The sequence below is a fragment of the Cricetulus griseus genome, chromosome 2, assembly GCF_003668045.3.
Source record: "Cricetulus griseus strain 17A/GY chromosome 2, alternate assembly CriGri-PICRH-1.0, whole genome shotgun sequence".
Taxonomy (NCBI): domain Eukaryota; kingdom Metazoa; phylum Chordata; class Mammalia; order Rodentia; family Cricetidae; genus Cricetulus; species Cricetulus griseus.
In genome coordinates, this window is record NC_048595.1 from 99,684,462 (window position 1) to 99,696,552 (window position 12,091).

The window sequence follows — 12,091 nt, forward strand, 5'->3', positions numbered from 1 at the left end:
CAGAGGACCCAGATTCAGTTCTCAGCACCTACATGGCAGCTCACAACTTCTGTAATTCCAGTTCCAGGGGATCTGCCCCCTAAATCTACTGGTCTCTGAGAGCACTAGGCATACATGTGGTGCACAGACATGCATGCAAGCACCATGCACATTTTTTGAAGATATTTTTAGATTTATTGATTTTGTGTGTGAATGTTTTGTTTTGTGTATGTATGTGTACCATGTGCATGCCTGATGCCTGCAGAAGTCAGAAGAGGGCACCGAATCTCCTGGAACTGGAGTTATGGACTATTGTGAGCATCCCTGTGGATACTGTCATCTAACCTTGGTCCTCTATAAGAGCAACAAGTGCTCTTAACTACTGAGCCATCTCTACAGCCTTCTATATACATTTAAAAAATAAGTAGATCGTTGTACAGCACCTTTTTGTGTTTGTTTTTTGTTTTGATTTTGGTCTTTGATTTTTCAAGACAGGGTTTTTCTGTGTGGCCTTAGTTGCCCTAGAACTCACTTTGTAGACCAGGCTGGCCTCAAACTCACAGAGATCTGTCTGCCTTTGCCTCCTAATTGCTAGGATTAAAAGCATGGACACCACCACCTGGCTAAGTAGACCATTCTAAGATTAAGAAATAAGTATACAAAACCAAGACATGAAGCACTCCTGCTTCTCCTGAAGCTTCCTTATGTTCTTGCAATCAGTCAGCCATGGCTCCAGACAACAGTGTTTGTACTTCCTGCTGCTGTGCCTTGGTTTTGACTTCCCTAGGATTCCAGGCACACACTGTTCACTTTTTTATGTGTCTGGCTTCTTTCACTTAGTATAATATTTTTGAGAGAATTTCATTTTTTAAAGATTTTATTTATTTATTATGTATACAGCATTCTGCTTCCATGTATATCTGCACACCAGAAGAGAGCACCAGATCTCATAATGGATGGTTGTGAGCCACCATGTGGTTGCTGGGAATTGAACTCAGGATCTCTGGAAGAGCAGTCGGTTCTCTTAACCTTTGAGCCATCTCTCCAGCCCAAGAATCTCATTTTATAGCCTGTTTTGATAGTTTTGTCAGTTGTTTTGCTAAGTAGAATTCTACTGCATGGATAATCCAACTTAAAAAAATCTGTGTGTGTGTGTGTGTGTGTGTGTGTGTGTGTGTGTGTGTAAGAGAGAGAGGGAGCATTGTTTTTCCCTTTCTCCTGTGTGGGTCCAGGGATTGAACTCAGGTTGTCAAGCTTGGTAGCAAGTGTCTGCCCACTGAGCCATCTCACCAGTTGGGTTTTTTGAGATAGAATCTCATACCAGTTCAGGCGGGCTTCAAACTCATGGTTCTCCCATCTTAACTCAGCCTCCCAGACTCCTAGGGGTACAGACTGCACAACTGTGCCCTGTTTCTTTTGCCATACCTATGGGCATTGGTTATTTTCAGCTATGGCTGTTATGACTAAAGATTCTCTGTGCCTTTGTTCATGAGTACGTGTGAGGACATGCATGGTCATCTCAGTTGGGTGAGTACTCCTGTCGGCGTACCTGGGTATTTCAATTTGCAGAAGTGCCTGGGTGATAAAACATGGATCCCAATGCTATTGAAAGACACTTTAAATTTTTTTATTTATATTTTCTGTATGAGTGTTCTGCATGTACACCTGCATGGCAGAAGAAGGCATCAGATCTTACTATAGTTGCTTGTGAGCCACCATAGGGGTACTGGGAATTGAACTCAGGATCTCTGGAAGAGCAGCCAGTGCTGTTAACCTCTGAGCCATCTCTCCAGACAGAAAGATGCTTCTTATTACTTAATTTCCCAAGAAGAGGACACACACTACACACTGCCAGCGGTGGAGGTGGGGGCGGGGAGAGCAGCAAAGCTGGGTCAGGAGTCAGGAGTAGGGAGGTCACAAGACTGACTATTAGAGCTTGTGTGGTCCATACAATGCAAAGCAGCACAGGGTAACGGCTCAGGACTGGCTCATTTGTGAGGGGGATCAGTAGTTTAAGGCCATCCTCAGCTACATAGTAAGTTTGAAGGCAACCTAGATCTATATGAGTCCCTGTATCAAAAACCCATAAACCAAACCAAAACACATACAAACAACAACATCAACAACAAAACCTTCTTTTGCTCTCAGAAAGCATGTGGTGTACTGTTAGTGTTCTAATACATGTAAGAGAAAAACCAAACACTTTCTTTGAGGCAGGATCTACCCACCCCCAAGAACGAACAAAACCCATTCATTTCATTGACCTAGCAGGGGGAGATACTGGACAACATGATATAAGGGAGAAAAAACAAAACATAACAAAAAAAAACAGCCTAGAGAGAGGTATTGTGTGGCAGTGTGGACACCAGACTCTGCACAGTATGGTGATGCAGAGAGATGGCAGATGCTTGGATCTTTTCTAATGTAAGTAAAGAACCCAAGGAGACCCCAAAACACTGCAAAATCTAGATTCAAAAGCATTGGGATTTGGCTCATGGCAGGAAACTTCCACCTTGGAGTGTCTTCCCTGCCTCTGTCCACTACCCTTTGAGTGCTGCAGGTAGAGCAGGATGGGCACCAAATGGACACTTACTAGAGTTGTAGAACCTTGGATCCCACCTGCTTCAGATCCACTGAGACTCAAGATCCTTTTCACAAGGTCTTCAAAGTTTGAGATGTTGATAAAAGGGGCTTGCAAGATTTCAGGCCGGCAACTTTCAACACGTCCACCAGATGGCAGGTTTGCAGCAGGCAACCCTTAAAGCCATCAGCCACCCAAGGATCCTTGTAATCCTCAGGGAGTCCGTGTGAATGTACCTTTGAACTTCTGGGAAATGAATAGGTCCAACTGCGCACAGAAAATCCTAATTAAAGAGTGGCAGGTCATCCTCATCAATTTTTCCCCTGTGAATATACCCCATATTTCCCCAAGTGTAGTGAGAGGAATAGTCACACACTCTTCATTTTACAAAGATATCGAGGCCCCGGGAAAGGAGACTCAGCCAGGTGTTCATAGTAGAAATACTGTTGGACAGACCCTGGAGGGCAAGTGTCTGGATGCAGGCCTGAATTGAAAGTTCCTCGCAGGAGCAGGCAGTCTGCCTACCTCTCCCAGCTCCTGGTTGCTCTTTGAACAGCTCTCTCATTTCTTCCGGGAGTGTGGGAAGCAGTGATGCTCACTCCATTTGCACCACTAATGGTCTTCTCCGTACTTAGCCCTGGACTTAGCCTCCAAGGGAACCAAGTATCAGCCTTAATGGGGAACACACAGGACCAGCTCTGGTTCCCAAGGAGTACCCTGGGCATCCTGATGACCTCTGAGTCAATTGCTAGCATTGGCCGAGGTTCTCTGGCTGTTTAATAACTTTCTCCTCAATCTGTTTTGTTTTTCTCTTTCAGCTATGAAAACAGTCATTTGAACAAGATCAAGCTCTCTCTCTCTCTCTCTCTCTCTCTCTCTCTCTCTCTCTCTCCTTTTTTGATTAAGAGTATATTTGGATTCTATAGGCCTCATTGTAGTTGATGCTGTTGGAGTCTGAATAATATATTCTCAGACTATAAGAATGGGGACTGGAGAATTGGCTCAGCAGGTAAGAGCACTGACTGCTCTTCCAGACATCCTGAGTTCAATTCCCAGCAACCACATGGTGGCTCACAACCATCTGTAAGGAGTGCCCTCTTCTGGCCTGCGGGCATAAGGCAGGCAGAATACTGTATTCATAATAAACAAATTTAAAAAAGAGTTTAAAAATATTTCGGGGAGGTGAGATGGTTTGAAAGAAAATGGTGTGGTTTGTTGGAGTAGGTATGGCCTGTTGGAGGAAGTGTGTCACTGTGTGGGTGGGCTTTGGGTTTCCTATGTTTAAGCTATGCCCAGTGACACAATTCACTTTCTGTGGCCTGGGCAAGATGTAGGACTCTCAGCTCCTCTCCAGCACCATGTCTGCCTGTTTCAGCCACCATGTCCCATCATGATGATAATGGACTAAACCTCTGATCTGTAGGCCACCCCAAGTAAATTTCTTACTTTATAAGAGTTGCCATGGTCATGGTGTCTCTTCACAGCAAAAAAAACCCTAACTAAGATAGAAGTGAAGCAGAAAGTTACATTTCTCATTTCTATCTCATTGTTAGCTGTTAGGAGGAATACTAAATCAGAATTGTCACTGTGCAAAACTGGTGACAGTTCTTCAGATTGAAGAGAGAACAACTGAACAGTGCAGCAATGCTCTGAGTAGATATCCAAGGAAAACAAAGTCAGCACTTCCTCCTCATTGCAACTGTATTCACAATAGCCAAGGTGTGTCCGTGCTGTCCAGCAGGAGCCTGCCGTGCCCAAATCTAAGAGGTTCTGTTCATGTAGAATGCTGACAGTTCCTTGGATTTAAAAGAGAACAATGAAACAGCACAGCAATGTTTCTGACCAGATCTCCAAGGAAAACAAAAAAAGGAGTAAGGAAGCCCAAAGCATCAGAGGGTTTAATAAAGCATATCAGAAGAGAAGAAAAGAGGAATATTGTCTCGAGTCAAGACTCAGAGCGGGCAGGCCCAGACAATAGTGCTCCTAGGGACTGCTCTAGGAGATGTGAATTTGGGAGAAGGAAAGTATATTATGGAGGTGAATCTGCCTTCCTGGGACTCACTCCTTTAGCCCAGCTGGATTTATTAGGGAGGAGGCAAGGGTATGGATTCCATTCTTTACTGTAACACATTTAACAGACATTTTTACTAGTCAGTTAAGCCAGGAGAACAGAGCTGTTTTCAAGACTTTGTCTTAACACAAGTCAGTAGAAGTTGAGCTTGCAAAGCAGGTAGGAGTGAGACAGAGCTAAGAACTGTGGATATGCAAAGACGCTAGCAAAGAGCGGCCTTCCTTAGCTTGTCTTCTGAATTATGATCTCTTTCCTAACCTTCAGAGAGGCCCTGGCCCACCTCTCAGTGGTGAAGTGGTTAGGTCTAATCTATTTCAACAAACTTTAAAAGCAAGGTCCTCATCTTAAAGATTACCCTGTGCATGCTGGGTCCGGTGGCACATGCCTTGGGAGGCAGAGGCACATAGATCTCTATGAGTTCAAAGCCAGACTGGTCTACATAGAGAGTTCCAAGACAGTCAGGGCTATGTAAGGAAAGCCTGACTCAATAAATAAATAAATGAAGTTCCCTTGAGCTTCAGTGGTGGCTCACTCCTGTAATCCGAGCACTTGGGAAACTGAGACAGGAGGATGGTACTTGCTTGGACCACATAGTGAGGCCCAGGTCAAGAAGGAAACTCTGGTAGATCCAATGTCCAAAGACAAGTGACAATTTCAGTATAGCTTGGCTGCTGTGTAATAATCCTTCTGTGTGAATATATGTCACTGTGATTGGTTTAATAAACAAGATGACTGGCCAATTGCTGAACAGGATAAAATTAGGTGGGAAAGCTAAGCTGAGAATGATGGAATGAGGAAAGGTGGAGTCAGAGGAGTTGCCAGACAGACGGATAATGAGTTGGATACAAAATGGGTTAGAGGTAAAAGCCATGAGCCTCAGGGCAGCACATAGATATGTAGAAAAGGGGTAAGTTGTAAGAGCTATATAGTAACAAACCTGAGCTATTGGTTGAGCATTAATAATTAATATAAGCCTCAGTGTGTTTATTTGAGAGCAGCTGTGGAACAGGAAAACTCCGTCTACACTTGGCTTTCTCTTTCCTGTCTCCCTCTGTGTGATGGTTTGAAAGAAAATGGCCCCCAAAGGCACTATTGGGAGGTGTGGCCTTGTTGGAGGAAGTGTGTCATTGTGGGGGCGGGCTTTGAGGTCTCTTTTTCTCCAGCTTCCTTCAGTGTGACAGTCAATTGACTTCCTGTTGCCTGCAAGATGTAGCACTCTCAGCTCCAGCACAATGTCTGTCTGCATGCTGCCATGCTCCCCTTCATGATCATAAAGGACTGAACCTCTGAAACTATAAGCGAGCCACCCTCAATTAGATGTTTTCTTTATAAGAGTTGTGTGGTCATGGTGTCTCTTCACACAATAAAAACTATTACTAAGACACCCTGGAATGTCCGCATGAAGTCCTCATCTTTGCCCGTGGTTTATTGTCTTATAAAGCAGCTCTACATGAGCAGAGCCTCTGCTACCATCTGGACAGAGTCCTGGGAAGCAGCTGCTGGCATAAGTTCCAGGTGTCCATGACATAAATCTGGAGATTTGCTTGCAGAAGTGTGTCCCCGGGACCAGCAAGTGCGTGTAAAAGTACTTGCCACAAAAGCCCAAACCTGGGGACCTGAGTTGGACCCCCAGAACCCACATCAAGATGAAAGGAGAGCACCAATTCCATAAAGATATCCTTTGACCTCAACAGATGTCAAGGCATGTGTACACATAAACAATAATAAATTGAAAAAGATAAAAATGAGTTTGTACTTAGATATAATTGCTGTCTCCTGTATGTGACATAGAATACACGTGATAAATCCACAGGATGAGGAACTGTGTGGATAACTTAGGTTAGGGATGTTTAGGGACTGTCATACTGGAAGACTTCCACAGCCCTGGATCCACACCAGGCGTCTCAGTCAATTTTCCATTGCTATAAAAAAATACATGAGGTGGAGTGCTTTATACAGAGGTTTGCTGCTCGTGGTTTGGATCCCTTCGCTTCCCCTTTCATTTTTCTGTTTATTGTTGGAGACAGGATCTCTCGCTGTATCTCAGGATAGCCTATTACTGACTACATAGACCCGGCTGGCCTCACATTTATGGTAGTCCTCTAGCTTCAATCCTTTTGGTGCTTGGATCACAGGCATGAGCCATCCTATCTGCCTTCACTTGTTTCCTTGTGGGTTTTGTTCTTTTTGGGTTTTGTAGACAAGATCTCTAAATTGCTAGGTAGCTGTCAGTGGCCTTAAATTCCTGATCCTCCTGCAGAATTCTACCTCCTGAGTACCGGGATTATAGGTGTGTACCACCACACCCTATTTTTCAAATTAATATTTTAGATGAGCATACAAAGTGATGGGTTTCATCATGGTAACTTAAGTCCTGAATGTGTGTCATTATACTTTATTCTCATTTGTTCCCCTCCCCAGCACTCCTCCCTCAGGCTCCTCCCTTCTCCGTCTGGTCCCCTCTCCGGAGCCTTGGCTCCCCTCCTGCTTTCCTGTCATGTGTTCCTTTACTTCCTCTCTACCCATCTGTTTCCTTGGTTCTTATTTTTGGCTCTGTTTTCTTATTTCAATTTATGCCACAATTCATCAAACAAAGAATTAAGATAACCTCCAAATATATTTGAGACCCCCAAAGTAAAAACAGGTTGGGGAGGAAATGTGGCAAAGGGAAGCTGAAAAGAAAATATAACAATACAAGACCAGGTTGGGTGGTGCATAACTGTGATTTCAGACTCAGAGGCAGGTAGATCTCTATGAGTTCAAAGCCAGCCTGGTCTATATAGTGAGTTCCAGGACATCCAGGGTGAGAATCTGCCTCAAGAAAAATGTCTCAATTGTACCAAAAATCCATACATTTCCTTTCTTTAATGGAATACCTGTGAGCAGGCTCTATCGAGCAGGCTGATGGGAAGCTTCAGTCTCAGACAGGAACAGTCTGCCTTTCCTGGGACTTCCATAGATCAGGAAGAGTTACCCAGACCTACTCAAACTAGACCTTTTATTGGATCCTTCACTGCCCTCTCAGAGTCCCTTAACCTCTTCACTGTGGTCCCCAACTCCAAGTTTCCTCTTTATGACAGCATCCTGAGGCCTCAGGTGAGACTGGCCCCATCTTCAGCATCAGAGGAGAGACCTGCTGGACTGTCAGGCTTTCATCTGCTACTACACTTGGTTTGAATGAGTCCCATCAGATCAGTCCCTGCACCCCAGACATTTGTTCTCTGGCTGTGGGAACCAAAGGGTTTTTGTTGTTGTTGTTGCTGTTGCTGTTGTTATTGTTATTTGTTTGTTTTTCTCTGTAGCTTTGGAGCCTGTCCTTAAACTAGCTCTTATAGACCAGGTTGGTCTTGAACTCACGGAGATCCACCTGTCTCTGCTTCCCAAATGTTGGGATTAAAGGTGTGTGCCACCACCACCCAGTGGGAGCTGGTTTTCTGTTAACCTGGTGGGGTCCAAGCCAAAGCTCTGGTTGTCAGGCTTGCATGCAAGCACCTCTACCCACTGAGCCATCATACTGGCCCTTTTCATGTCAAACACAGCATTGAATAAAACCAAAGCACCAGTAAACAGTGCTATGATAACACTGAGGTTGAGCATGAAGCCACCAGCCAGTCAGCATCTCCAGAAATGTGAAGGTTTTCCTTTCAGCCTGTTGGATAGAAGCTTCCATTGCTTATGGGACATTGACAGGAAAGTAGGTTCATTTTTAGTGTCCATACTGGAGAAATCACCCTCTTCTCTGTATCACTCTTTCCATAAACACAGTGAGGACTTTAGAGGTCCTATACTATGGTAGCCTGGATTCGGTGACAGTCACTCAGTTACATGTTTCTGACCCACCAGGTTCCTCACAGCAGCCCTCACATCCTTGTTCCTTAGGCTGTAGATGATGGGGTTCAGCATGGGGGTCACCACCCCATAGAAGAGGGAGATGAGCTTGTCTGCAAGGTCCTGCTTGTCTGCCCCCAGTGGGTCTTTGGACTTGGGCTTCCCATACATGAAGAGGATGGTCCCATAGAAGACGACCACCACAGTGAGGTGGGCAGAGCAGGTGGAGAAGGCCTTCCTCCTCCCCTCAGCAGAGGGGATCCTCAGGATGGTCACAAGGATGAAGACATAGGAGACAAAAATGAAGAGGACTGGGATTGCCAAGAAGATCATGTTGGCTATAACCATGCTGATGACATTGATGGAGATGTCAGCACAGGCCAGTTTCAGGACAGCCAGGATCTCACAGGTGAAGTGATTAATGACATTGTCCCCACAGAAAGGCAGCCTCATTGCCAAAGATGTCTGTACTATAGAATTGGTGACACCACCTGCCCAGGAGCCGACAGCCATGGGCACATAGGCAGCCTTGCTCATGATCACTGGGTACCTGAGGGGGTTGCAGATGGCCACATAACGATCAAACGCCATCATACTCAGGAGCACACACTCTGTGGCCCCCATGGCAAAGGAGAGAGACATCTGCACCGCACAGCCTGAGAAGGAGATGGTCTTCCTGGGGGTCAGGAAGCTGTCGAGAATGAGGGGGACCGAGGATGTGGTGTAGCAGATGTCCAGGAAGGAGAGGTTCCCCAGGAAGAAGTACATGGGCGTGTGCAGGTGGGTGTCGAGGATGGTGACCAGGATGAGGACCCCGTTGCCCAGCAGGATCACCAGGTACATCAGCAGGATGAGCACAAAGAAGGTTTTCTCCAGCTTTGGGTGGGCGGAGAGGCCCAGGAGAATGAAGCCGCTCACAGGGGAGGTCTCATTGGGTCTGTCCATGGTATATTTGTTCTGAAACCCGTGGGAACTCAGAAATCAGCATTAACATTCTCTTACTCCAAAATCGCTAGGGCAGCTGAGCAAAAGCCTTATCCTGTCAGCTGGCTGGAGACATCCTGCCAGTCCTGTCATCCTCATGGAGTTGTTCACTTCTAGAAAATAAAGTGGGGATAGATACTTAACTTCCTAACTTAGTCACAAGTTAAGTTGGACCATGCTTCCTGCAGAGGACAATTCAGAAAATGGCAAAATGTATAAAAGATCTCTGTGAAGCACTGGAGAGAAAATAAGAGAAGGTATACGGGTATGATTTTGGGGAAAATGAGGGTCCAAAGGAGTTAGCCCAGCTCTTAAAGCTTTTGCAGCCTCTGGAGGTCACCAGGAGGCAGGTTCGTGGAGAGACAGAGTGGGCTTCAAAGCACAAGGGCCAGTGTGCAAGGCACCCATCCAAAGCAACTCTTCTCCCGTTTGCAGTGGGTTCGCAGGGCGGCACCACAGGACAAGGCAAATCCACAGGATGCAGGCATTTGCGAGTGCTGTTTTTCACCTTCAGATCCTCTAAGTGTTAGGACTAGGACTTAGGACTGAGGAGGTCTCAGGCTTTTACTGCTCTCAAATCCACAACAGAAGCAGACCCAGAGCTCTCTGAAGGAAGACAGCATCACTTTAGTCTGAAATAATTTCTACAAATAGCTTTTCAGATGCAACTGTTGCCACACATTTTTAAAAGAGTACAGTTGTGTGGTGGGGGATGGTCCAGGGATTTGGTTCTTGCTAAGCAACCATAAGGTTCAGATACCCAGAGCCTTAATAGCAAAGCAGATCATTGTAAGGGCCCAAATGAAGTCTCAGTGCTTTGGAGGCAGAGACCAGGGATCCCTGTGGCAAACTGATTAGACAGGCTAGCCAAATCGGCATGTCGCAGGTTCATTGGGAGACTGCCTCAGTAAATAAGTGAGTGAGGAAGACATCTGATGTCAACCTCTGATCTACACACACATATATACATGTGCATGCACACGTGTGTACCCACAGAATGCATAACACATACCACACACAAGAGAGACAGATACACATGTGCACCCACACAAACGTGAACATACACACACCCATAACACATAACACGTGTGAGAGAGATACAGAGAGAATCAAGTCCATAAGTAGGCAACACACATGAAAGCCAGCAGAAACCCATCCAGGAAATACAGCTGTGCTTTCCTGGGGACAGTGACAGTCAAGATATCAGCTCTGTGACACTGACACCACTTTAAGTGTCAGCCCTGACCACAATGATACGCAGTGCCAAGACATAGCAGCCTGTTGTGAAGGCTGTGAGGGCAGCCCTTGGCCCAAGAGCTCTGACCAGATTTTCTTGCATCTTCCATTCCTCTTTGTCCACACCAGGGCCTCTGCTTCACTCCTGACAATCTGCTGAGCCCTGACCTGCCCTGGTTGTTTTAGAGAAGCTTGATGAGTATCTCAGTATTTTAAGTTCCTATGGACACTGGGATTTGTTCTGGGCCAGCAGAGAAAACAGAACCAAACCAAAACCACCCTCAAAACAATAATCGACGATTGATAAATGGGACCTCCTGAAACTGAGGGGCTTCTGTGGGGCAAAGAACACAGTCAGCAAGACAGGATGGCAGCCCACAGATTGGGAAAAGATCTTCACCAACCCCACATCTGACAGAGGGCTGATCTCCAAAATATACAAAGAACTCAAGAAGCTAGTCTCCAAACACCAACTAATCCATTGAAAAGTGGGGTAGAGAACTAAATAGAGAATTCTCAATAGAGGAATCCAAAATGCTTAAAAAACACATAAGAACGTGTTCAACATCCTTAGTCATCAGGGAAATGCAAATCAAAACAACTCTGAGATACCATCTTACTCCTGTCAGAATGGCCAAAATCAAAAACACCAATGACAGTTTATGCTGGAGAGGATGTGGAGAAAGGGGAACACTTCTCCACTGCTGGTGGGAGTGCAAACTTGTACAGCCACTGTGGAAATCAGGATGGCGATTCCTCAGGAAAATGGGAGTCAGTCTACCACAAGATCCAGTGGTTCCACTCTTAGGCATATACCCAAAAGATGCACATTCATACAACAAGGACATCTGCTCAACCGTGTTCAGAGTAGCACTATTTGTAATGGCCAGAGACTGGAGGCAGCCTGGATGCCCCTCAACTGTGGAGTGGGTGGAGAGATGAGGTGCATTTGCACGGTGAGGTGCTGCTCAGCGGAGAAGGACACTGGAGTCTTGAAATTCGAAGGCAGATGGAGCTGGAGGAGGCCGTCCTGAGTGAGGCGACCCAGTCACAGGGGGACAAAGATGGTATGTACTCACTATGTATGGATTTTAGATCTAGAGCAAAGAAGTAGCAGCCTACAATCCACACCACCAGAGAAGCTAGGAAAGAAGGAGGACTCTAAGAAAGACACACATGGTCCCCTGGAGAAGGGGAAAGGGACAAGATCTCCTAAGCAATTGGGGATCATGGTGAAAGACCCCGAAGGGATACTTTCGTAGAGGGAGACCCACACACCCAGGAACCAGCGAGGCCACGAACTGGATGTAAAAAACAAGAGGCTTTATTGGAGACGCGGGTACCCGGGGCGACTTAGCTTTTCTGAGGCCAAGCGCCCCGAGCCAAGGGAAAGGCGTCCTTATATAGGGAAA

At 45.9% G+C, this 12,091-nt stretch overlaps 1 protein-coding gene across 1 annotated transcript; it reads right to left on the reverse strand.

Moving 5' to 3' along the window:
• Positions 1 to 8,444: 8,444 nt before the first annotated feature.
• LOC100757645 (olfactory receptor 13C7) lies at positions 8,445 to 9,404 on the reverse strand. The gene has a single exon (XM_027403216.2). It carries the CDS (start codon positions 9,402 to 9,404, stop codon positions 8,445 to 8,447), a length of 960 nt encoding a protein of 319 aa, XP_027259017.1.
• Between the last annotated feature and the right edge of the window lie 2,687 nt (positions 9,405 to 12,091).

Excerpts from the sequence above, each read along its gene's own strand:
- LOC100757645 (XM_027403216.2), bottom strand. The coding sequence starts at position 9,404 with ATGGACAGACCCAATGAGACCTCCCCTGTGAGCGGCTTCATTCTCCTG.